At 34.7% G+C, this 27602-nt stretch overlaps 1 protein-coding gene across 18 annotated transcripts in view; it reads right to left on the bottom strand.

Annotated features, from left to right (window-relative positions):
- Positions 1 to 3552: 3552 nt before the first annotated feature.
- LOC121992490 (zinc finger CCCH domain-containing protein 65-like) overlaps positions 3553 to 27602 on the bottom strand; it is a 34387-nt gene continuing 10337 nt past the window's right edge. For 2 of the 18 annotated variants that reach the window (XM_042546917.1, XM_042546909.1), the window contains 16 exons: positions 24654 to 24719; positions 24495 to 24545; positions 22635 to 22700; positions 22299 to 22361; positions 22139 to 22189; positions 21758 to 21808; positions 20017 to 20082; positions 19883 to 19933; positions 18017 to 18082; positions 17853 to 17903; positions 16704 to 16751; positions 12979 to 13044; positions 5296 to 5412; positions 4912 to 5178; positions 3913 to 3963; positions 3553 to 3839 (listed from right to left, as the gene is read on the bottom strand). In XM_042546917.1, the coding sequence (XP_042402851.1) occupies positions 3810 to 3839; positions 3913 to 3963; positions 4912 to 5178; positions 5296 to 5412; positions 12979 to 13044; positions 16704 to 16751; positions 17853 to 17903; positions 18017 to 18082; positions 19883 to 19933; positions 20017 to 20082; positions 21758 to 21808; positions 22139 to 22189; positions 22299 to 22361; positions 22635 to 22700; positions 24495 to 24545; positions 24654 to 24719 (1161 nt within the window). In that variant the 3' untranslated portion in view covers positions 3553 to 3809. The remainder of the gene's footprint in view (positions 3840 to 3912; positions 3964 to 4911; positions 5179 to 5295; positions 5413 to 12978; positions 13045 to 16703; positions 16752 to 17852; positions 17904 to 18016; positions 18083 to 19882; positions 19934 to 20016; positions 20083 to 21757; positions 21809 to 22138; positions 22190 to 22298; positions 22362 to 22634; positions 22701 to 24494; positions 24546 to 24653; positions 24720 to 27602) is intronic. The other 16 variants (XM_042546910.1, XM_042546912.1, XM_042546916.1 and 13 more) reach the window with 16 other exon arrangements.

Raw genomic sequence — 27602 nt, 5'->3', positions numbered from 1 at the left:
CAGAGGTCTGTCATTTACTTTGTTTGTCAGCTACTAGATTCTTTCTGAAAGTGTTCAAATGTGTATTTTTTTTTTCCTTCTGCTAGTGCTTTCAGATATCCTATTATTGTATCCGCTTTAATCATCTACTTCCAGACAATATCTATAGTTCCATCATTGCGATCATGGAGTGGAGTGTTTGTTTGGTTATGGAGATATGGTTTATGGATAGCTATGAACAGGTCTGAATTTATGCAAATGTGAATGTATCTCTATTGCTTGTTTCTTCTAGACGTGTTCGATTGATTGCTAAGCATCATATTCATAATTCTTACCACTTATGCGTAAAGTGAGATGTTATTTTCATATGGATTAGAAATAAAAGGAGCAACGATGATTTATTTTGATTCGATAGTATTTTATTATTTTTTAACCACTAAAAAGTAAATTTAATTAATTGAAAATTTTAATTTATTAAAAAATTAAATTAAATCTTATGAGAGGTTTAAACTCTAATCAATATAGTTTAACCAAACATTAACTTAAAAGCACTGAATGTGTTCCTGTGTTCATTCTTTGGTTAGGGCAAGAAGACTTGTTTTGACAACGTTGTACCTCTATTATTAATGGAAAATTTAGACTAATAATATGTGCCATGTTTTCACTTTTTTTGTTCTATCTAGGTATCCAGTTAGGTCAGTCTCACAGAAATTTGTTACCGGTGGATAGATCGAGAAATGTTAATGGAGATTTATTCAAATGGTCAACATGTTAGACACCAACAATCTAATGTCGGAAATTTATGAGCACTTAATTAAATTTAAAATTTATTTAGAATTTAAATTCAACTTACAATCGAAATGACCTGAGCAAATAATCTCAGACTGTCAGTAGGGGCTGGTTTCCATAACGCAGCAGAGCTGAGCGACAGGGCAGACCAGAGCGGAAGACCAAGACAGGTCTGCAGAGCGGAAGACCAGAGCGGCAGGACAGGTCTGTAGAGCGGCAGGGCAGAGCAGCAGACCAGCGCTGCAGTGCGGAAGACCAGAGTGGCGGAGCAGCAGACCAGAGCAGCAAAACAGATCTGTAGAGCGGCAGGTCTGCAGAAAGGAAGACCAGGTCTGAGCAGAATGACCAGGTCTGTTTGAGCAGGTCTGTAGAAAGGATGACCAGGTCTGCAAAAAGGAAGACCAGGTCAGCAGAGCAGAATGACCAGGTCTGTTTGAGCAGGTCTGCAAAAAGGTCAGGCGAAAATTCTGACCGAGCAAGCTGATCGAGGCTTGCGAGTAGCAGTTTCCTTGAAACAGATTCACCCACTTTTGGCTGTGCTTCGAGGTTTAGATTTACTCGGGTCGTCTGTTTCCCAGGATACAACAATCGACCGTGAACTCCACCAAACACTGGTAGTCACGGCGAACTGAGTGGCACCCGAATGCTACCACGGGCACTCTGCCGAGCAAGAGTTGCACGACAGAGAAGGGAATGAGGAAGAGAGCTTCTGTTTGCTTCACTGTGTTATCTTCGCAACCTTTTGCCTGTGGTCGCAGCCTCCTTATATAGGAGCTCAAACGCCAGATATTCACCGGTCCGACATTCGTGTGCGCAGGTCACGCTCGCGCATGAGTTAACTTAGTTCAGTGCAATCCGGGCCCTGGATTTGCACCCCCCCTACGCACCCACGAGTGAAAGAGAGCCTCTCCCCATGCTTTTGTTCACATCCTCAATGTATGTGAATCAATATAAACCAATAAAGATACCAAAAAACTCCCAACACACGAATAGAGCTTATTCTCTTCCTCCTCTTCTCCATTCACACTCATTCAACACAATATTCTTAGGTTTGTATTTAACTAAAGAAAAAAAAAATCTTATAATGCATCGTAATTGAGACTCAGGTCTGTATTTAACTAAAGAAAAAAAATTCTTGTAATGTATCAGTCGAATTTTAGATCTTATATCATTCTTCGTGGGTGTCATATTTCACTTTCGACATAAATGAAGAAGAATGTTGAATCTACTTTGTCAGGTTAGAGAATAAGTGATGAACAGATAGTGTCTTCAAATTGATTCACATGGCATAAGTTATAATCGCAATGGAAATGATGAATAGAAATTCAATACACACTAACACTAGAATATATAACACTAAGAGATTAAACGAGACACTTTAGTAATCAGGAAAGTCTAACAAATGCTGATAGATAAAAAGTTACGTTGATATTAAATAAAGTTCAACATGTACGTGCCCACATTGAAAAAAGTCTAACACACATTGATAGATGAAAATTATGTAACTTAATAAATTTGTAAAAGATTTTTTCACCTTTGGATAATTTTTAAAGGAAAAAATAAAGATGATTATAAGAATAATACACTTTAAGAGCATCTATATTAATTATCTTAAATTTTATATTTTACAAAAAATAAATATTAATTATCTTAGTCCTTCCTTAAATATACATTATTTTAAATTTAAAGAATGAATTTTATTTCCTAAATATTAAAATAGTATTTCTCTCTCCTCCCTCTAATAATAAAAAATATAAAAGAAAGAGAAAAAATAATAATAAAATAAATATATAATAAATTATAAGAAAATTAATATTAATGAAAAATAAATATGTTATCTCAAATTTTAGATTTTAAATGAGGATTTTAATGTGGATGCTACAAGGGTTTAGGGGATCATAAAAATGATTAATAAAGTTGGGTAAAGTCGAGTCTGGGGTAATCGATCCGGTTCCATGAAAATTTTCCACCGGACACCAAGGTAAATCGAAAAGCGCTCACAGCGGAAAGCCCAGAAACCCAACATTCTTTAGTTACATGTCTCATTTGGAGAAAAAATTTCTATAAATTTATTATACCTGGGACTCGAACCACAATACCTAAATGACAATATGAATACGCTGTTGTTATACCATAACCCCGGGGGCTAAGGTTTAAGGGATCATAGATGTGTATATGCATTGCAATTTGAGTTATTATTTATGTTTTCACTCTGCTAACTTAAATTATAAATGAAATGACAGACAAAATCGAAGTGCCTATTCACCCGATCGTCGCATCCAATGATTCTACACCTTCAATTGTGGCAAGAGACAATTCTACATCTTCAAGCATTATAATAAGTTAAATATTTATTATTTATTTACTTAAGCTTCTAGGAAAAAATCAAGATACTCTTATTAGATATTTTCTGAAGCACCTTTGGCCAAAGATAAGAAAAACATAATAGATCGTGCAAAGCGGATAAATATTAAAGCAAACTATTTATTTTCTAAATTAATTTAGAAAAATGGACTTGCATCTAATTAGATAAATAATCACAACAGAAGAAATTATAAAACTTCACCCTTCATTAAAGGGCTACCGACCGAAGCCCTTTTAGAAACTACCTAAACGATTAAAGAAATACTTCAAAATTTAAATTATTAGACTTGTAGGACCTTGCATTGATCAAAAGGCCCTTTCAAAAATTCTAAATGGCATTGGCTTTGGAAATAATCTTCAACCAACATTTATAGCGCCTCAGTTATAACCTCACTGCCGTTGCCACAAGTGCAAAGATGATTTAAACTAACTGTTAAAGAATCCTGGAAAATAAGAAAATTTCAAGCCCCATCTTATTTGATCACTTTACAACTCTAAGAGGAACATTATGTTCACTTTATACACAAATATTATACTCGTTCTACAAAGTCTGCAGGAGAGGCAATACTCAATCTTAGCTTTCATCGTCTACAATTAAGTAGGGAAAGCAGGCATCCCTCGACGTAGCTTATCACTCCTTTGCTGTGCTATATGGCATCATGTTTCGCCAACGTAAATCAGTTGCCTTGGGCATTTAGATGAGAAATCTGAGACGAGAAATAAGATGCATTATTGAAAGGGTATTTACTAGGAATGTAAGAGGGCATCGCTGGGACGAACCTTTGAATGGTACTGACACTCTGTCTCGCCGGGCCTCTTGGGATCTATCTGCTAATCACAAGGGCATAGCATCAGTTCTCAGTCGTTTAAATTTCCATTGTTTAAATAACAATCATGTACAAATACCTAACAGAAAAAGAAACGTGTAAAGTGCATTTAATAAATCTGCAATTGGCTAAATCTCAAGTCTGCAATTTACCATGGAGGGTAGGTAATATCTACAAGTACTCAGACTTAGAGCAATCAGAAGTTATGATCGAAAATGCTCAAATTGGGCCCCTCAATTTTCTGAACCAAAAATACTCACCAATGTTAAAAAAAAAATCATTTTGAGTCAAAGATTGTTTGGTGAAACAAATTGAGTGACTAAAAATATTTTTTAAAAGACAAATATTCATTTAATTCTACCTGCAATTTTTTTTTAAAAAACAAATCAATCAGTTAGTCAAATTATTTAGTAAAAGAATTTAACCCCTCTAACATTTATCTATCTTGTCTCAATATTTCACAAAAGGAAAAAAACAACAAAGAAGCATAGTCTCATTGACTATCTCTGGGGTGACTGGTCTGGTCCCACGAAAGTTTTCCATCGGCCACTAGGATAAATCGGGAAGTGCATGCGGCGACCAGCCCAGAAGCCCAGCATCTTTTGATTACACCCTCCCTTTAGAGCAAAAATTCCTGCAAATACGTCGTAACTGAGGTTCGAACCGTGGATGTCTGGGTGACAATCTGGATGTCTTACCGCGACACCATGACTCCGGGGACAAATAATTCCAAAAATAAAACCCCGAGGACAAATAATTTCAAAAACAAGAAACTTCCAATGATGGTGGATTGTAAATTATGTTTGTTAATATGACTTTAAAATTTTGACGAAATATATATATAGAAAAACAACTATCTCTGGGAATATAAGCATGAGAAATCTTGTGCATTCATGAATCCAAAGTGATAAAGGTCTTTAAAAAAATAATTTAAACATAAACGGCCAATTACCTGATAACCATTGCATTCTGTTAAAGGGAGTGACGACGATGCGGCTGTTAAAGGATTTAGGAAATGAAATGCCCCTTGAGTTGGGCTAGGTGTCACAGGGAGTGACGACACACCACATGAAATTTGTTGCTCAGATCCACCAATTTGACAGGCAGGAAGAGCACCTTGTTCAAGGGTTGCTACAGTAGGTTCAGGATGATGATACTTACAATTCGCTGCATATTTGCAATTACCAGTACAAATATAGTATGGACATTCCTTCTCTCCCTATAATGTAATATAAACTTGTGAGGTGAAATCATGTGACAAACATGCTTGTTATGAATCAATATAAAGCAACACAGGGATGATCACATAGCATGACAAAATGAATAGTGGACTTACTGGTCTAACAGGAAGACCTAAGAAGTTCAATGCTAGTGGAGCGACTTCTATTTTCTTCAGAGAATGAGTGTACTTGCAGGATTTCCCATACTTGCACTTGCCGGATGTTTTGTAGAACTGCAAAATAGTTTGTTATAATCACAACAAAACAATAAAATTGGATGGAGGGGGTGTAGTATTTAATCTTAAACCAGTGATCCCATACTTCAACAGATCTAGCAAAAAAGAAGTCATAATAAAAGCCTATTAGTGTATTAACTCAAATACATAGAATGTGATCAATATGTTGGAATATACCCCTAAGTGGTCCGGTGTGACCATGGATTTTGATATTTGGACAAAGGGTTTAAATTAGGTCTTACTTTATGTTATGACTGTGTTTGATACAACCATGGTTGTGGGTACCTAGTGACTCAACAACCACGGTTGTGGGTACCTAGTGACTCAGGGTCTGTTGAGATCGGTGAAAGGTGGTATGGCGTACCTAAGAGACTACAAAATGAGAAGCATCGGAGGTAGCAGTTGTACATGGGAAGCAGAGTACGTAAGCAGATACAAAAAGATGACAAGGGGAGGGAGCCGAATGCTAGATGCATCTAAGGGACGAGAAGCTCAAGTGAAATGATTGGAGCCACCACGTAAGCGAACAAGAAGGATGACATTGGAAGGGGAGTTGAAAGCTCAACACATTTGAGGGACGAGAAGCTTGACGAGAGATCTCGTAGTGGCAGACAACGGTTGGTGAGCTAAGAGTTAGGAGCAAATTGTACTCGGGTGAGAGTAACTTTCAACCTATGTAGACTCGATCATTAGATGAATCATAGTCAACATACTAGTCGATTGAAAATGTTGACCAATTGATTGATGGTTTAGTTGACTAGAAAGTTGACTCAGAAACTAATAGAATAGTTGACCAATTGACTGTGATACAGGTTGGATGAAACAATCATAGAAGAAAATAGAGAAAAAGGTCACGATCCACTGGATTTGGTCAAGGTCAAGGTCAAGGTCAAGGTCAGTTGACTGATGGATATGGCTGATTAGTGAGCCTTGGATGAAATACTCATTGAGGTATCACAGAAAACGATCATGATCCACTAGAATTGCTTGGATAGTTGCGAGGAGGTTTTAAAAATGGTTTGAACGACTACGAACAAGATAATAAAAAGAACATTTGATTGTTATTTTTGTTGAGCCTTAATTGTCAAAGTCTCTAACCTCTGTTGTGAGTCTCCTATACATTTTACAATCATCTTGTATAATATTTCTTCACCTCCGACACTTTATCGAAGAGGAAAAAACTATAGAAGATTCTAGGGGTGATCCACTATACGGATTATAAGTCGTGGACTAATAGTCTGGGGGTGACCAAACCATGTTAAATGGCTGTGTTAGTGATTGTGGTATGTGTGTCTGCTTTTATCTTTATTCCATTGCCAACTTTGTTTTTGTGGTCTTGCTACAGTAATAACAAGAGAAGATCAAGCTTTTTGACATTGACCATGGAAACATAACGCAAAGAATAGATAAAGTACATTGATCTAAGTAACTATTTTTCTACTATTAGATAAATCTTATCAATCCATGTTACCAAGTAGATAGATTAAGTTGAATTTATTTTTGTATCAATTTTTTTTTAATAGTTGCAAGATCAATGGTAGGAAAAAATGTTACGGTGCTGTGATTTTTCATACCCCCAATTAAAAGTCTGATGACATTTGCAAATATGTACAATATGGAGGAGCTACTAGTAATATTCCATACCCCTTTAGTAAATATGTACTGGTATTGTGTGCACCTAAGGTTGTGCAAATGGTGAATTCTCCTAACACAACAAATTGTATCAAAGTCAAATTGATATGTGCTCCACCCCTTTTGAGGGTTCTTGAGCATTCCATCATCATTCTGTGTTCCACTGCCCACACTGTTGTCACACAGTTCACAACAATCTGTTTGTTTGTCAGGACTCTCCTTTGACTCCTCTGCATGCATCTCATCTCTACCATGACATTGCTCTGTGTTGTTTGGCGTAGCACAGTCTGTTCGCGTTCCACAACAAGAACTGTTGTCATGTCATCCATAGTAGTTTATCTTCCAGCGTTATCCTTCTCACACATCGGTCTGTATAGTATACACTACTTTTGCAAGTTGTCCAGTCCTTCATGTGTTATCTGACATCACTCTTTGATTTGCCTGGCATGATTAAGGCGTTCACCCCTTTCTCGCATGTTGTATGATGTGATTTGGGCATTAGGTCCTTCCTCCATGCTGTTCAATGCGCTTTCTCTCTCCACAAATAAGAAGTTTGTGTCGCTTGGTGTGAGCACATTCAAAACCTTTGCTTGTGCTCCTTTTTTTCCTGGAAGGAACCAAAACAATAGTTTGGAACCTTAACTAGATTTTAAGTTTGTTGCAACCGCTTGAGCTAGGATATCAATAACTTGTGGTGATTAATCATGTCAGATCTCTCTATTACCTTGATGCCACTAATCATAAATTCCACTACCATTTTTGTTTTTTTCTATAATAACAATGGAGGAATTTAAAGGGAGGAACTATCTCTCATTGGTCGTTGTAGCTTGTGTAAAATTCATGGGTCAAGGTTAACTCGACCATCTTATTACCCAAGCAACTGAGATTCCTGAGCCATAGAGCGATATGAGAAGGATGGATGTTCAATTACTCACCCTCTTATCATAGTTCATTGATACTGATCTTATGAGTATCTTCTGCTCTTTATATGAGTGACATCGTTCATGCTTATGACATTATTGATAGCTTGTTCTAGATGCATTAAAGTGACACCGAGATGGCCCGCTCACATAGGTTGCTTCCAGTTATTGCTATTAATCTAAGAGATTTATTTCCAATTACTTAATATCCAGAACATGCAAGATCGCTTTGACAAGCTACTTAAACATCGTGCTCCTCCATACAATCCGACCAGAATTAGGGTAAGTGAAATCTCATAGTCTAGGTGGCTCCTCAATTCCTCCCATCTTTAATGTGTGCACGTGGATATTGTGAGCCACAACTACAATTGATCATTCCGTTTTGATTGTTGACTTATCCTCTAGAAGGTCACGTCAGAATAGACCCAAGAATTCACACTGTGAGACTTGAGCATGTCAAAGATGCTACACTCTTTATGAATTTCCCCTGGTCATCCCTCTTATGTTACTCATATTTTGCATAGTCTGACAAGATCCCCGTTGCTATGGTTGCTCAGTCCGCTTCAACGAATTCCACTATTGCAGTTTTTTTCGAAGAATACTCAGTTATTTCAACTCGAGGCAATTGTTGTTGCATCATCTCAACCTGTACTTGTCCATAGAGGTACCTTTTTGGCTTGCATAAACTATACCTGTAGATCATTCACTGGATCTTATATTTAGGAGCTCCTGAATATGTTTCTGGCAAGGCATTTTCTTTCTCGACTCTTAATCCACCACAAAACAATAGCTAATGAGCTACACTGATTTGTTAACGACATTAGAGATGTTTCTCTTTCACTCATACTTTATTTTATATTCCTGAATTCCCATTAAGTTTGTTGTCTATTAGTACACTTACTATAATTTTTAAATTGTTCAATCATTTTTTACTCTACTTCTGTCTCTCTCTATTCACGATTTGTGAATGGGCAAGGTTAATGGTATCGAAAATAAATCTTGTGGACTCTATAAACTGGGCATACCCCTATTGTCATCAACATTTTCAACTACGTCTTCCTCTCTTCAAATCCACAATCATCTTAGTCATCCCATTTTTCCTCATTTGAAGCTAATGGTCCTTCTATTCTTCAATGTCTTGAATGTGAGTCCTGCCACTTAGGCAATCATATCATGTCCTATTATCCTAAAAGTGTTCACAAGCATGCTTCTGTACTCTTTGTTTTAGTCCATTCAGATGTTTAAGGTTCGAGTTTTGTCAACTCTACTTCTGGCTGGCTTTAAATAGTGGTCATTTCATTGATGACTACTCTCAAATGACTGTCTTTTAATGAAAGAACAATCTACGCTTTTCTCTAATTTCCCTAGTTCTATATAGAAATTAATTTTTTTGAAAATGGTAATGCTAAGGAATATTTTTCTTACTCCTAATCATTCTTATAGGGTAACAGTATCCTCCACTAGTCATCATGTTCATATACTGCTCAGTAGAATACTATTGGTGAAAAGAACCAACATCTAGTCGAAACTGCTCGAACACTACTTTTATTGATGCCATCCTCTGATCAATTGTATGCTTCCACACTTCTTGGCCAAATTCCTTTTATTGTATTTTTTTTTCCACAAGATACAACGTATGGTTCCACCAAGGGTGTTCGGCTGTGTTTGCTTGATCCACTTAGAGATCCTGCCATGATAAATTATCTCCTCTATCTATTAAGTACATCTTTGACAGTTACCAATGTTATTCCCTTTGTCACATCATGCCTATCTCAATTGATGTGATTTTCTTGGAGTTGACTTCATTCTTTCCTTCACAAATGTCTCTATTTGATTCATTTCAAGAGCTTCTTCCAGTTCTATACCACTATCTTTCCCCATCGCTACTATTGAATTTTTCCCATCTTTAGTTTCTGAGGCCCCACTAATGACCCATCAACCATCCCCTCCCTTGCAAGTGTACAATCACCAAGACAACGTGATGATGCTCCAACACTTCCACCAAACTCTGTCATGCTCCAACCACCTACTACTATCCTGAATTGCCTCCTGATTTAGATATTTTTATTACCCTTCATAAAGGTACTTCATTATCTTATGCTCTCCATCTCATCCTCATGTTTTTTTAACTTATGCTCTACATCTCCAAATATTATGCTTTTTTATCCTCATTCTTCATCCCTAAAAATGGCTTAAAGGTTATATCGAATCCGAATGATAGTGGGCTATGATAGATGAGACAAATGCACTTCATTCCAACTACACTTGGGAACTTGCCCCTCTTTGTCTTAGAAAGTTTGTGAGCTGTGAATTGCTCTTTACAACTAACGACATTGTCAATCACCTCAAAGCTTGTCTAGTAAAGTGCACACTTAGATTTATGGGGTAGACTATCTTAATACATTTTATCTTATGACCAAGATTACTTTGGCTCATTTATTTCTCTCTAGCGGCTACTCTTCTCATTTCACCGAGATATACCACAAAGATAGATCTTCAGAAAGCTTTTGACTTAGTGCGCTGGCTTTCCTTCATGAAGCACTCAAAGGGTTGAGCTTTCCATAGCAGTTTATTGCATGGATCATGGAGTACGTGACCACTACCTCCTTATTGGCCATCAATGGAAGGAGTTTCGACTACTTTTGGGGAGCTTGTAGACAGTGACAAGGAGATCCTCTATCACCATACCTTTTTGGGATATGCATAGAGATTTTTGGGAGACAATTGCAGCGGAGTATTATTAGGCTAGATTCAACTTTTATCCACGATGCGGGCGCCTAAGAATGACTCATTTAGCTTATATAGATGATCTCCTTTTTAGCCAGGGTGATATAGCTTCAGTGGGCACATTGATCACATGTTTATAGGACTTCGACACAACTGGACTACAAGTTAACCGCCTGAAGTCCGATATTTACCTCATTGGAGTTGCTGATATGACATGGAGTAGGCTTTTGTTCATCATAGGATTCCATGAAGGCACCATGCCTTTCAGATACCTTGGGATTCCACTAGCTACTGAGCACCTACAGATATCTGATTACAACTTGCTGACTGACTCTCTAACTCGACGAATCAACACTTGACCGAGGAAGACATTATCTTATGCAAGCAAGGCACAACTTATCATTTCAGTGCTTCAGAGCGTCCAAAGTTTCTGGTTATCTATTATGTTATTACCATAGGGTATCATTGATTGCATCTACAACATCTTCCGATCTTTCATGTGGATGTCCAAACACCCTCCAGTGTCATGGGCGAATGTGTAGACCGAAAGATGAGGGTGACGTGAGATTGGCAAAGCGGTTTGCATTGGAGGGAGGAGTAGCCCGGGCTTATGACTTCCTAGTCCCAGGGTGACAGGGCTTGGATAGTGTGGAAGCCCTATGTTTAGCCAAGTCATGCAGTCACCTTTAGGATGCTAGCACAACGGAGGCTTCCCACCAGAGATCGACAAGATTATTTGGAGGATCGACAACTTTTGCAGACAAGTGCTAGAAACACAATGCCTGCCTATTGTAGACTTATGCGCCGATGTCCATCTATCGGAGGATGATTAATTTCTTTGGACAACATTATCATAGGAGTAGGGAGATGACAAAGGCTCATCATTTGGTCTATGTCATCATTGATACATTATGTATGGAGGGCTCAAAATCGTAATTTATTTTTTGGAGAGGCATGGTTAGATGTAGAGAGGATATTTAGGAGTGTGCATCTATTCAGATTTGATACTTGATTAGACATAATAACCCTAAAACCTCTTTTTGTATATTTTGGATATATGATATACCGTCCTCTTGAAACGGTCTAGTGGCTAGCACATGAGGTGTTGCCACCATGAGGTCTGGGATTCGAATCTCGGGAAAGTCGAGATAAATATCTCCCTTATGTGCTAGTCACTATTCCAAAGGCTAGTAGCCGCTCGTGATTTACCTCATTCGTGTTGGTCCTGGGATGGGTTGGCGGAAGCGCTGGGGGCGAGCGTATTCGCCTTTTGCCACCATGGATATATGATACCACCTTTATATATATATATATATATATCTTTCTTCATGGAGATCTATTAGAGAATGTCTATATGGAGCAATCTTTGGAGTCTATTGCTTAATGGAGACTAATATGATGTGTAAGCTAAAGAAGTCACCATATAACTTAAAACATCTCTAGAACTAGGTTTGAAAACTTTAGTTCAACTCTTCTTTCATATGACAATACCATAGGTGTCGTGGATCACTCAGTGGTGCAAACTTCTCAGTGTCTATGTGTAGTACATTATCATCAAAGGTGATAATTGATGATTCAACTAGCATCATAAGATTGAAATCTTATCTTCATTAATATTTCTAAACTAAAGACTTGGCATACCTTAAGTACTTTTATTGCATAGAGGTGGCTTGTTTAGAAGAGTGCATCTGTATTTGAATGTATTAGCTATCTTTGAGGATGTTAGAACGGTAGGGGTTAAACTAGTAGATACACCCATGAACTCGTTAGCACTAGGTTTGGGAGAGTCACTCAGACTTTTAGGGAGATTGAATTATCTCATTTAATAGACCGGAAATATCATGAAACTCATGAAAATTCAAAATTTAATATGCAAAGGGACTATTCCACCTCTTTGGGGGAATATTCACCAGAATATGAATATTACAAATAGGCTATTAAATGGGCTATTAAATGAGATTCACCAGAATTGCAAAGGGACTATTTCACCAGAATATGTAAAATTTTAAATTCAAAATTAAAAATTTTCATGGACCAAACAAATGGGCTAGTAGAATATGTGGATCATGAAACTTGTAATAGCATGAAGCACACTAACAAAGAATACTTGCTTCACCTCCACATTTTACATTAGAAGAAATGCAACAGAAACCTAAATAAGTGAAACTAGTGCGTAAGCAATTGTGATAGCATAATCTAAGTTCCTGAATTTTAAACTTAATGCAGTTTGTATAAAGAGCTAAACAAGAAACCTTATGGTGACTTAAAAAATTAGAAGCCATACCTTGCATTCTGGTATTCCAATTCCAATGTTTCCTGAAATGGCTTCTTTACTCATTTTCTCAGTAGCCTTTCAATTGCAAATTTGGGGAAGAACAAAGAAACTGAGATTTTATCAGAACCTTGTAGAATAACCACAACTTTGATGGAAAAATAAAAGTTTCTAGAGCTGAGAAAAACAAAATTAGTTGCAAACTAAATAAATGATTGGGATTATTGCTTCTTCTATTCTTTCAGTTTATGTACTCCTTTTTAGAATAAATAATTTAGTACCCCATATAAGTAATATCGTCTTTCATCTAACTCCATTTGTACAAGGAGATTATTAAAACAAACAGAATGATATCTGAAAAATTAAAATAACTAATTGGATTTTTAACAACTATGCAAAGCCATTTCAATTTGCAATTTTGATTTTTTGTGTTAAAAGTTTAGTCACAAAATTCAAAAAGGTATTATTCAATGATGCAAGGATGCCTGGAACAAATTGAAATGCTATTGCATGCACTCTGAGATTGAAGAAGGTAAAAGAGGCTTAGGAAGTTTTGGTTCCACCAAAGTTTGGAGAATTCTTCTCTTTGATGTAGGAGTACAGGTCACTGTTTTGAATGGAGCAGAATGGGTGACTAGTTTTGGTTTCCCAGCTTGGAAGAACTGGACATGGAGAAACCATAAAGTGTTTAGTGGAGTAGATCCATGGCCTCTGGCATCCATGTCAACAGTCTTGGGTACATCACTAGAATACTCTGCAATTGCTGATCCTGCCTGAAGCAGCAATGCCACATCCAACCATAACTAGGACCTCACAGAGAGTGTCAGGATTCCGCACCTTCTATTTGTATGAGATTGTTATACTATGATATCTGAATACTAGAGTAACTTAGGTGAAACTTAATAACCATGCAAAGCCACTTCAATTGTGCATTACATACTTGTAGCATTAAAAAATTCAGTCACAAATCTGATTGATCCAATCGAAAAGTTTACTTTATCGATTTGGTTATGATTTGCATACTAGGTAAACTTATCAACTTTGGTTAGGATTCATTCAGAACTTATAAAAACAATTAAAACCAAACAAAATCATTAAGTTTTTTATAATATGTATAGGTGTAATTATAGATAATTTAGTATGTTGATTATTATGAGTTCTTGGTCTTATACTCTTATTTATTCCATAATTAACACTAACCTTAAAAACAATCTTTTAATATTAATTTTAAGAGTTATAGTTTAGAAACCAGTTTTTTTCATTGAGTTTAAATTAATTTATATTTATTTTTTAATTAATGGTTTCAAACTAAGTGCAAAACTAAACAAAATTTTTGGTTTAGTTCAAAAGAGAAACTAAAAAGGTTTCCGTTCAATTTTGATTTGGATTTTCTAAACCAAAGAATTAATAAACCAATTCATGTCCGCCACTACTTGGAACATAGGTTTTAAGGAATAATTCATGGTTTAAAATATCGACCCGGGTCGAGGTTTTGATTCTAAACTAGAACAATTCACTTTGGTACCATATAGTACCGTGCCGACATAGTTTCAATATTTTTTAAATATAAAATATATAAACTTAAAATAAAAAATTTAATCTAAATATTTAAAAATATAAAATATATATATATTTTTTAAAAAATATATATATATATATATATATATATATATATATATATATATAATTAATGAGATAATTTAATTAGACTTTAATTTAATTATCGAATCATATATAGGAGCTGATTAAAATTATTAACATAATATATTTAATTAAAAGCTAAAACTTCGAACCTGGCACCCTACTCTGCGACATGTCAACAGCGGCATCTAGACTAGCGCAATGCGTACGGAGGCCTTGCTGAGCCAAATCAATGCATCTGAAGGCCTCGTTAGGCCTACACGAAGTGTTCGTGGGGCTTTAGGGTGCGTTGAGGCATGCCTGTGTCGGTCCGCGAGTGGAACGAAATGTTTCGCCCGTATCGGGTAAAACAATACGAGATTTTAAACTATAGAATAATTACAAGAATGAAAACTTCACATCTCTGCATAACATTCTTATGATTCATTTCAATGGATTAAGGCAAATGTCACTCCATTGACGTTATTGTTGTATATAGTCGTTTATGATTACAAAAAAATGGATACTTCACATTAGACATGACCACTGCTTAGTTCAAGAGTCCCTTAACTTAAATTGTCGAAGCAGATTACCATTCACAATTCGGAATTGATTATGGTTCAAGTTACAAGTCACCATCTATTACGATTATTATTTATATTTTATTTTTTTACAAAATATAAATGTTGAAAAGTAAAAAAAGAAATTAAGAAAGGAATTGAAATTATTTGCTTTGTAATGGTAGTTCTTTCAATGTCAAAATCATTTGCCACGTCGGTAGAAGTTGCATTACTTCTATCTTTTTATAGGTCTCATCCAATCATCAAGTAACGCTTAGCTTTCAAAGATTTAGGAACCAAAGTAGATCCTCTTTCATCTAAAATATTATCTTCAGAATCAAATATTTATTCCATAACAGTTGACAATCGACATGCTAGAATCTCCTTTGTTATAGTAGAGAGAACAGAATGACCTTGGATCTTCTGCAACAACCATTGTAAAATATTGAAATATGGTATGCTTTAAGTTTCACTGAAATCAAATGAAATCATAAAATCTAGAATTTGTGGATCCTAATGAACATATCTTACGTTCTTGTAATAAAAATTGTGCCTTTATAAGTTTTAAACTATCACTGCCACGGGGTACTTTGTGTTTCAGGTGCATTACCTTCTAATTCATATTTCAAACTATAATCATTATAAATATCTTATAAATTATTTCAAATATTTTGTACAATTAAAGTATATTAAGAGAAGAAGAATTTTTAAATAGTACCAAAACATCATAATACATAACCAAATTCAACTAAATAAATATTAGAAATATAATAAAAATATTTTTCCCATTTTAACATTGCTAACACATAGGAAGCCAAAAATTCATTAGTGTTATATTCATTTAAATTCAAGCTAAGCTATGCTACAAAAATTCAACTAAATGACACTAAGCTATGCTACAAAAAATTTTCTAAATGACACCAAATAATTATTTAATTGCATCATTAAATACTTTTAAAATTTTTTACAAAATCTTATGATTCATCTCAATGAATCGAGTGTCAGTTCAAGTTCACATCTTTGCAGAACATTCTTATGATTCATCTCAATGGATCGAGTGTCAATGCCAATGTCATTAATGTTACTGTTATACGTAATCATTTATTATAAATAAAGGGCATCTAGCCATCATTTCAACAAACAAAAAGTTACTATTCATGGAGGCACTTGCAAGTCTAAGAGTGATAAAATATACTCTTTGAATTCAAGTTTACGCTAGTAAAAAATGATTTCAAAAAAAGGTGGGCATCAAGTCTTTGTTGGCATGCTTTAATGCTAAGGCAGCGAACTTGCCAATCTGGTGTCTACAAATAGGAATGCTTTTAAAGAATTGTTTGGCCCACACAATGAAAAAACATTGTATTAGCTGATGCTAGAGAAATCACTTTATGCATTTTGTAAAACTATGCAAATTGCCACTCTGATAGAAGCACTTCAAAAGTTAGGACCATTGACAAGATTTTTATGAAACTTTTGGAAGGATTGGGAAACCTAATCTACAAAAATAATCTTTAAGAAGATTGGAGAAAAGAACAAGTACCAACTAGTGATGCTGACCTTGCTATCTTCTTGTTCCCACCTTGAATGTTTCTCCACCTCATCAGCCTATTAACAAAAGGTCAAGAAGAAAATAAAAAAAAACATTGTACTTTGATTATAAGTTGAGAGGAAAAACATAATGCATAACTGAACTTATGGACAGAATAATTGACCTTTTTCTCACTTTGCTCAAACTTTTTTAAAGGGAGGTTTTTGCTTTCCAATTACTTTATTTTGAAACTAACAAACATATATCAGAGAAAAATATGAGGTTATTGGTATGCTAATGCAAAGAGCGCTAGCTTCACCTTGAAATTTTACATTGAAAGAAAATATCAGAGCACCTCAAAAGAATTGGTAAACTAAATTATGATTTCATAATCTAAAATTATTTTTGGATTTAACAAACTTGGCATATGAATATTTGAGAAATTCATGCAGTTTGTGTAAAAAGACAATGGAAACTTAAAAGTAAGAAAATTATTATTTGCATTATGTGCATGACTGCTTTACCCATTTCTTCAGCAGCCTTTCAAACACAGATTATGAATAGGAAAAAAAGGAAGAAAGTAAGATTTGAACAGAAGCCTATAGAATAAAGAAATTTAATACCATATCAAAATTACAAAAGCAAAGAAAAGAAACCTTTTGCAAGTCAAATAAATGATTGACATTATAGCTTATTTATTTGCATGTTGTTGGCTCTTATATTTTCCCCCATTTGCACAGCTTGAACATAATTTTATCATTCAGTACTTCTTCCTTCAACTAATTCTATTTGTAAGAAGAGTTACACAAATTTGTACTGAGAGTTGCACACATGTAACATTAAAAGTTCAGTTACAAATCCGATTAACCAAATCGAACTAACATGATGCAAATTGAAAATTTAGTTTATCGATTTAGTTTCTGTTTGGTTACTAGGTAAATTTATCAATTTTGGTTGGGACTCAGTTGGAACTCATAAGAGCCATTAAAACTGAACGGAAACATTAAGTTTTAAAAGGTGATAAGATATATTCTTTGAATTGAAGATTTTGCTAATAATACATGAGTTTTTTAAAGGTGGGCATTAAGTCATTGTTGGCATGTTTTAATGACAAGGGAACGAAGTTGCCAAAAGCAAAGAATGCTTTTAAAGCATTGTACGATGAGAGATGCTATAACCTTGCTATCTTCTTGTTCTGATCTTGAACTTTGTTTCTCCACCTTGTCAGACTGTTAACAAAAGGTCAAGAAGAAAATATAAATAAATGCATTGTACTCTGATAGTCTGATTATAAGTGGATAAGAAAAAAAATGCATAACTGCAAGTAGACAGAATTATTGACCTTTTTCTCAGTTTGCTCAAACCTTTTAAAAAGAGGTATTTGCTTTTCAATAGCATTCTTTTGAAACTAACAACAAAAATCAAAACCATCTCAGTATTAGTTCACAATAGGGTTCTTAATTAGCAAATAGGAGATGCAATCCCAAAGCTCAGATTCTTGCAAAATATCAGAGAAAAGTATCAGGTTACTGGCTTGCAAAATGCAAAGAGCACTTGCTTCACTTATAAATATTACATTTTCTAAAATAATAGAGAACCTCAGAAGAGTTGGTAATCCAGAAACTAGTGAAACTTGTCTAAACTAATTTATGATTGCATAATTTTAAGTTCTTGCATTGCACAAATTTTGTATATGCATACTTGAAGAACTTTATCTAGTTTCTGTAAAAAGACATAATAAAAGTTAAAATGTAAGAAAACTATATGTTGCAGTCTGTAAGAAAACTATAGTTTCCCAAAATAACTTCTTTACCCATTTCCTAGAGATTTGATTGAAAGCCTATATAACTAAGAAAATCGATAAGTATAAAAGTTATTGTAAAGCAAACAAATGATTGAGATTATTGCTTCTTTATTTACATGTTGTTGGCTCTTATAATCTCCCCTATTTGCTCAGCTTAAATAAATAATTTTATGTATTTAATACTTCTTTTTCTTGAACTCTCTCTATTTGTGCGAAGTGATTTTTAAAATAAATAGTATGATATTTGAATATTAGAATAACTTGACGGCACTTAACAACCATGCAAAGCCACTTCAATTATGAGTTGCTAACTTGTAGCGTTAAAACTTCAGTAAAAAATTTGATTAGCCAAATCGAACTAAACTGATCCAAAAAAGTTTAGTTTATCAATATAGTTTTGATTTGGTTACTGGGTAAATTTATTGATTTTGATGGGGATTCAATTAGAACTTGTAAAAACAATTAAAACCAAACAGAACCATTGAGTTTTTTTTTAATAATGTATAAATGTAATAATAGGTAGTATGTTAATTATTTATTTATTGGCATTATTTATCACCTAATCAATACTAACCATAAAATTAACCATTTAATATCAAGTTTAATAGATTTATTGTTTAGAAACTAGTTTCCACATTGGTTTTTATTTTTTAATTAACGGTCTCAAACTAAGCCAAGTCTAAACCAAAATTTTCAGTTTGGTTCAAACCAGATTAAAATGGTTCCATTTTGATTTGGATTTTCATAAACCAAAGAATTTGAGTTGGGTTTTAGTTTTCTTCACTAAACAAATAAACCAAATAATGTCCAGCACTAGATAGCACACAAACTTTGCAGAATAATTACAAAAATGTATACTTCACATCTCTGCCCAACATTCATATGATTCATTCAAGTGTAAAAGCCACCAATGTTATTACTATACATAGTCATTTCTTATAAATAAAGGGCCTCTAGCCATCATTTTGACCAACAAAATGTTATATTATACATTGAAGCACTAGCAATTCCAAGAGTGATAGCAATTCCAAGACTGATAAAATATACTCTTTCAATTAAGCTTACACTAGTAATAGATGACTTTTAAAAGGTGAGCATTAAGTCTTTGTTGGCATGCTTTAATGATAAGGCAGCAAACTTGCATATCTTGTGTCTACAAGCACAAATGATTTTAAAGCATTGTTTGGTTAACACAATGACTAGACGTTGTACTATCTGATGCTAGAGGAATCACATGCATGCATTTTGCAAAATTACTCAAATTGCCACTGTGATTGAAGCTCTTCAAATGCTAGGGCAATTGATAAATTTTTCATGAGGCTTTTGGAAAGATTTGGAGACCTAATATACAAAAGCAATCTTTAAGATCGGAGGAAAGAACAAGTGGCGATGAGAGATGCTAACCTCCCTATCTTCTTGTTCCAACATTGAACATTGTTTCTCCGCCTCATCAGTCTGGCAACAAAATGTCAAGAAGAAATTAAAAACAAAAGCAATGACGTTTTTGCATAATTGCACTTATGGACATAATCAATGACCTTTTTCTCAGTTTGCTCAAACTTCTTAAAGAGACGTTTTTGCTTTCTAATAGCATTCTTTTGTAACTAATAAGCAAAAATGCAAAACCATGTCAGTATAAGTTCACAAGGTGGTTCTAAATTAGCAAACAGGAGATGCAATCCTAAAGCTCACATGCTCACAATAGAACAGAGAAAGTGAGGTTACTGAATTATTAATGCAAAGAGAACTTGCTTCACCTCTAAATTTTACATTGAAATAAAATGTCAGAGCATCTTAGAAGAATTATGATTGCATAATCTAAAGTCCTTTAATTTCACACACTTTGCATATGCATAATCGCAAAACTTCATGCAGTTTGTGTAAAGAGACATAATAGTAAAAAGTAAGAAAATTATATCCTGCATTCTGTTAATTCAACATTTCTTGAAATGACTTCTTTACCCATTTCCTCAGCAGCGTTTCATATGCAAATTATGAATAGGGGAAAAAAGGAAGAAACTAAAATTTGATCAGAAACCTATAGAATAAAGAAATTTAATAAAGTATAAAAAAAACTTTTGCTAACCAACCAAACAAAATGATTGACATTATTTCTTCTTTTTTTACATGCTTTGGCTCTTGTATTTTTCCCTATTTGCTCAGATATAAATAATTTCTGTATTTATAACTTCTTTCCTTCAACTACATTTATATGTACAAGGAGATTATTAAAGCAAATACTATGATATATTAGTACTAGAGTAACTTAGACGGAACTTAACAACCAAGCAAAGCCACTTCAATCATGGGTTGCATACTTGTAGTGATAACAGTACAGTCACAAATCCGATTAACCAAATCAAACTAAACTAAATCCAAATTGAAAAGTTTAGTTTATAGATTTGGTTTCCGTTTGGCTGTTAGGCAAATTTATTGATTTTGGTTAGAATTCAGTTAGAACTTATAATAACCATTAAAACTGAACAGACCCATTAAGTTTTTTATAATATTTATAGTGTAATTATATGCAATTAGTATGTTAATTAAGCCAAGCAAATCTAAACCAAAATTTTCAGTTTAATTCAAGACAAATTAAAATGGTTTCATTTCAATTATGATTTGGATTTTTCTAAATCAAAGAATTTTGGTTTGGTTTTACTTTTCTTCACTAAACTAATAAACCAAATCATATGCACCAATTGTCAGCACGCAAGCTTTGTGGAATAATTACAAAAAATGTAAGCTTCACATCTCTGCCGAACATTCTTATGAATCATTTTAATGGGTCGAGTAAAAGCCACGACAGTACTGTTGCACATAATAATTTACTATAAATAAAGGATCTCTAGGCAACCAAACAAAAAGGTATTATTCATGGAGGCACTTGCAAGTCCAAGAGTGATGAGATATACTCTTTGGATTCAAGCTTAAGCTATTAATAGATTTTTTAAAAGGTGGGCATTAAGTCATTGTTGGCATGTTTTAATGATAAGACAGTGTACTTGCATATTTGGTGTTTCGGTGTCTACAAGGAAGAAAGCTTTTAAAGCATTGTTTAACCCACACAATGACTAGTAATTCTACTATCTGATCCTAGAAGAACCGCTTGTATGCATTTTGCAAAATTATGCAAATTATCACTATGATAGAAGTTCTTCAAATGCTAAGACCATTGACAATAATTTTCGTGAAGCTTTTGGAAGGATTTGGAAGCCTAATCTACAAAAGTAATCTATAAGAAGATCGGAGGAAGGAACAAGTGGCATGAAAGATGTTAACCTTGCTATCTTCTAGTTCCGATGTTGAACAATGTTTCTCCACCTTGTCAGTCTGTCAACAAAATGTAAAGAAGAAAATAAAAACTAAGGCATTGTATCTGATTATAAATTGATAGAAAAAAAATAATAAATAACTGCACTCATGGAAAGAATTATTGAACTTTTCCACAATTTGCACAAACTTCTTAAAGGGAGGTATTTGCTTTCCAATAAAATTCTTTGGAATAGCAAAACCAACTCAGTATAAGATCACAACTGGGTTCTTAATTAGCAAACAGGAGATGCAATCTTAAAGTTCACATGCTTGCAATATATACCTAATCTACAAAAGTAATCTCTAAGAAGATCGGAGGAAGGAACAAGTGGCATGAGAGATATTAACCTTGCTATCTTCTAGTTCCGACATTGAACAATGTTTCTCCACCTCATCAGTCTGTCAACAAAATGTCAAGAAGAAAATAAAAACTAAGGCATTGTATTCTGATTATAAACTGATAGAAAAAAGATAATGGATAACTGCACTCATGGATAGAATTATTGACCTTTTCCTCAATTTGCACAAACTTCTTAAGAGGTATTTGCTTTCCAATAAAATTCTTTGGAATCTAACAAGCAAAAAAGCAAAACCAACTCAGTATAAGATCACAACAGGGTTCTTAATTAGCAAACAGGAGATGCGATCCTAAAGTTCACATGCTTGCAATCTATACCTAATCTACAAAAGTAATCTCTAAGAAGATCGGAGGAAGGAACAAGTGGCATGAGAGATGTTAACCTTGCTATCTTCTAGTTCTGAAGTTGAAAGGCATTGTATTCTGATTATAAATTGATAGAAAAAAAGATAATGCATAACTGCACTCATGGAAAGAATTATTGACCTTTTCCTCAATTTGCACAAACTTCTTAAAGGGAGGCATTTGCTTTCCAATAAAATTCTTTGGAATCTAACAAGCAAAAAAGCAAAACCACTCAGTGTAAGATCACAACAGGGTTCTTAATTAGCAAACAGGAGACGTGATCCTAAAGTTCACATGCTTGCAATATATAAGAGAAAGTACTAGGTTAGTGAATTGCTAATGCAAAGAGCATTTGCTTCACATGTATATTTTATATTGAATAAATAAAATAGAGCACCAGTCTGAATTAAATTTTGATTGCGTAACCTAAAGTTCTAAGATTTCACAAACTTTGCATATGCATAGTTGCAGAACTTCATGCAGTTTGTGTAAAAAGACATAATGCAAGTTAAAAAGTAAGAAAACTATATCTTGTATTCTGATAATTCAATGTTTCCTGAAATGACTTCTTTACCCATTTCTTTAGCAGCATTCCAAACACAAATTATAAATAAGAAAAACAAAGGAAAAAGTGAGATTTGATCAGAAGCCTATAGAATAAAGAAATTTGATAACATATAAAAGCTATAAGATCAAAGAAGAAAAACCTTTTGGAAACCAAACAAATGATTGACATTATTGCTTCTTTATTTATATGTTCATGGCTCTTATATTTCCCCATTTGGTCAAATAATTTTCTGTATTTAATTCTTCTTTTCTTCAACTAACTCTATCTGTACTATTTGTACTAGGAGATTATTAAAATAAAAATAATATGATATATGGATACTAGAGTAACCTAGATGGAACTTAGTAACAGAGCAAAGGCACTTCAATTATGAGTTGCATACTTGAAGCATTAAAGTTCAGTCACAAATCCAAACCAAATCGAATTAAACTGATCCAAATTAAAAAGTTTAGTTTATCAATTTGGTTTCAGTTTGTTACTACATAAACTTATCAATTTGGGTTAGGATTCAGTTAGAACTTATAAAAACCATTAAAACCAAAACGGAACCATTAAATTGTTTATAATTTGTAAAGTGTAGTTATAGGTACTTAGTATGTTAATTATCATAATTCCTTGGCATTATTTATTTCCCAATCAACACTAACCTTAAAAAATAATCTTTTAATAATTTTAATAGAATTATTATTTAGAAACTAGCTTTTACATTGATTTTTATGTTTTTTAATTAATGGTTTCAAACTATGCAAGAGAAAAACATTTAGTTCAAGCCAATTAAAATAGTTTCATTTCGATTATGATTTGGATTTTTCTAAACCAAAGAATTTTGGTTTGATTTTACTTTTCTTCACTGAACTAATAAACCAAATCCTTTCCACCAACTAAGTTAGCACACAAACTTTGTGGAATAATTACAAGAATGTAAGCTTCACATCTCTGCCCAACATTCTTATGATTCATCTCAATGGGCCAAGTGTCAAAGCCACTGATGTTATTGTTGTACATAGACATCATTCTCACCGACAAAAAGGTACTATTTCATGGAGGCACATACAAGTCCAAGTGTGATAAGACATACTCTTTGAATTCAAGCTTACGCTAATAATAGATGACTTTTTAAAAGATGGGCATGAAGTCATTGTGGGCATGTTTTAATGAAAGGCAACGAACTTGCATATCTGATGTTTACAAGCAGGAATAATTTTGAAGCATTGTTTGGCTCACACAGTGACTATAAAATTGTACTATCTATGCTAGAGGAGCCGCTTGTATACATTTTGTAAAATTATGCAAGTTGTCACTACGATTACAGTTCCTCAAATGTTTGGACCATTAACAAGATTTTTCATGAAGCTTTAGGAAGGATTTGGAGCCCTAATCTACAAAAGTAATCTTTAAGACGATCGGAGGAAAGAACAAGTGGCAACGAGGACCTTGCTATCTTCTTTTCCTGACGTTGAACAGTTTTTCTCAACCTCATCAGCCTATCAACAGAATATCAAGAAGAAAATAAACCAAAGGCATTATAATCTGACTATAAGTTGATAGAAAAAAGATAATACATAACTGCACCCATGTAAAGAATTATTGACCTTTTTCTCAGTTTGCACAACCTTTTTAAAGGGAGGTATTTGCTTTCCAACAGCTTTGTTTTGAAACTAACAAGTAAAAAATCAAAACCATGTCAGTATAAGTGCAGAAGAGGGTTTTTAATTAGAAAATAGGATATGTGATCCTAAAGTTCGCATGCTTGCATAATGCTAATGCAAGCATCACCTCTAAATTTTACATTGAATAAAATGTCAAAGAAACCCAAAAGAGCACTTACATCACCTCTAAATTTTACATTGAATAAAATGTCAAAGAAACCCAAAAGAGTTGGTAATCTGGAAACTAGTCTGAACTAAATTTTGATTGCATAATCTAAAGCTATTGGACTTCACAAACTCTGCATATGCATAGTTGCAAAACTTCATGCAGCTTATGTAATCATACATAATGCAAATTAAGAAGTAAGAAAACTATATCTTGTATTCCTATTAATTCAACATTTCCCGAAATAACTTGTTTCCCACTTAGCAGCATTCCAAACACAAATTATAAATATGAAAAAAAGGGAAAACTGAGATTTGATCAGAAGCCTATAAAATATAGAAATTTGATAACGTATAAAAGGTACAAGAGCAAAGAAAAAAAACTTTTGGAAACCAAACAAATGATTGAAATTATTGCTTCTTTATTTACATATTCTTAGCTCTTATATTTCCCCATTTGCTTAGCAAAAACAAATAATTTTATGCATCTAGTACTTTTTCCCTTCAACTAACCATTTGTACTATTTATACAAGGAGATTGTTTAAATACTTAGTATGATATCTGAATACAAGAGAAACTTAGGTGGAACTTAACGACAGAGCAAAGCCACTTCAAATATGAGTTGCATACTTGAAGCATTAGAAGTTCAATCATAAATCCTAATCAAATTGAACTAAAGTGATCCAAATCAGAAAGTTTAGTTTATCGATTTGGTTTCATTTTGGTTACTAGGTAAAGTTATTGATTTTGGATAAGATTCAGTTAGAACTTATAAAAAAGGGCAGCCCGGTGCACGAAGCTCCCGCCATTCAGTTAGAACTTATAAAAACTATTAAAACTAAACAGAACCATTAAAACCAATAAGTTTTTTATAATATGTATGTGTAAGTAAATACTAATTATAAGTATTTAGTGTGTTCAATATTATGATTTCATGGCATTATTTATTTCTGTTAGAATATTGTAAATATAATAACTAGGGGTATTATTGTAATTATGTTGTATATCCTTCTATATAAGTCAATAACTCCGTGGTATCTAATACACGGTTTTCTCTTAACATGGTATAAGAGCCAAACCCTAATTTTTTCGACGTCGCCACCAATTCCTGCCGCTATTAGTCACGCTTGGATGGGGGCAAATCTCTCCCGATCTCTCTTCTCCCTCTCGCGTCGCTCGCAAGCACAAGTGTCGCCTCCTTTCCTTGCGCGCCAACAGAGGCATCTCCTTCCGATCGCGAGCACAGGTCGTCGCTGCTCTTCCTTATGCGTGACATATCCTTGTGTCGCCGCAGCCAACCCTAAATTTTCTAGCACCGTCGCAGCAAATCCTAAATTTTCCAGCGCCACAGCAAACCCTTAATTCTCTCCGTGCCTGTCTTCAAGGTGTTGCGACGTCGCCGAAGAGTCGAGCTACTACCCTCTTTCACCGAACTGATCAATGGCTACCTCCAGCACTCCAAAGCCAGATATTTCGATCTTACCAACTACATCACTGCACCACTCTCCTCCGAGCAGTTGAATGGTAAGAACTACTCCTCTTGGGCTTCTCACATTGAGCTTTGGCTTGTTGGACAGGGTTATGAGACACATCTCTCTCAAACCGAAGAAGATGTCCAAGTCGCCGATCGTCCTCTGTGGAAAAAGGTTGACGCCTAGTTGTGTTACATAATCCAAGCCACCATCCATCCATCTCTTAAGGATGTCTTCCGCACTCACAAAACCTGTAAAGATGTTTGGACACAGGCTCAACAACTCTTTACAAACACCTCTCGGCGACTCTATCAAGTTTGTGAAGATCTCATGACCATCCTCTGCCCATCAAATTAAGGATTCAATATCAACATATCTGGGATCGGTCTCTAGCCTTCTTTGTGACTTCAATGAACTACTTCCACCTACGGCCACTCCTGTTGCAGAGCTTGAAAATCGGAAGAAGTTTTTTTATGTCTCTGGCTTTATATGGTCTGCCCTCAGATTATTCTCATGTTCGTGATCAGATCCTGGGCAGCCCCATAGAAGCTACCATAGATAGTACCTGGGCGACTCTCCTCCGTGTCCCTGCCAAAGTCTTGGCGTTGCCTCCTTCCGTTCCTAGTAACTCGTCAGCTTTGGTCTCTCAAAACAACAACAGACCTCTGCCTCGTAAGGGTGGCAAAGGACGTCCTTGGTGTGATCAAGGCCACCGACCAGGACACACGATGATAAGTGTTGGAGTCTGCATGGTCGACCTCCTCACGCTGCTCAAGTCGTTCAGAGTTCTGTTGCTTCTTCGGCTTCTGCTGCGCTGCCGTCACTAGATCCGACCCGACAACCTTCCTATAATAACTTTCTGAAATGGTTTGAGGATCGTCAAGCTTCTGATTCCACTGCTACTGTTCCACACGCTGGTAATTCCTTTGCTGGCATATCTCACTCTTCAGGTCCTTGGGTTCTTGATTCTGGGGCCATTAATCATATCATTGGTAATAAATCTCTATTTTTTTCTCTCACTACTTCTAGTTATTTACCAATTGCCACCATGACCAATGGTTCCCAAACTGAGTCCAAGGGTATTGGTATTGTTCATCCTTCTCCGTCTCTTTCCATTCATAATGTTCTTTATGTTCCCGGAGCTCCCTTTAATCTATTGTCAATAAGTCAACTTATTCGGTCTCTTGATTGTGTTATTTCTTTTACTAAAACGTCTGTTCCCTTACAGGACCGGAATACGGGGAGGATGATTGG

Source organism: Zingiber officinale, chromosome 6B, assembly GCF_018446385.1.
Source record: "Zingiber officinale cultivar Zhangliang chromosome 6B, Zo_v1.1, whole genome shotgun sequence".
Classification (NCBI taxonomy): Eukaryota; Viridiplantae; Streptophyta; class Magnoliopsida; order Zingiberales; family Zingiberaceae; genus Zingiber; species Zingiber officinale.
Note: the sequence above shows the minus strand (reverse complement) of the source record. Positions and strands in the feature narration are given on the sequence as shown.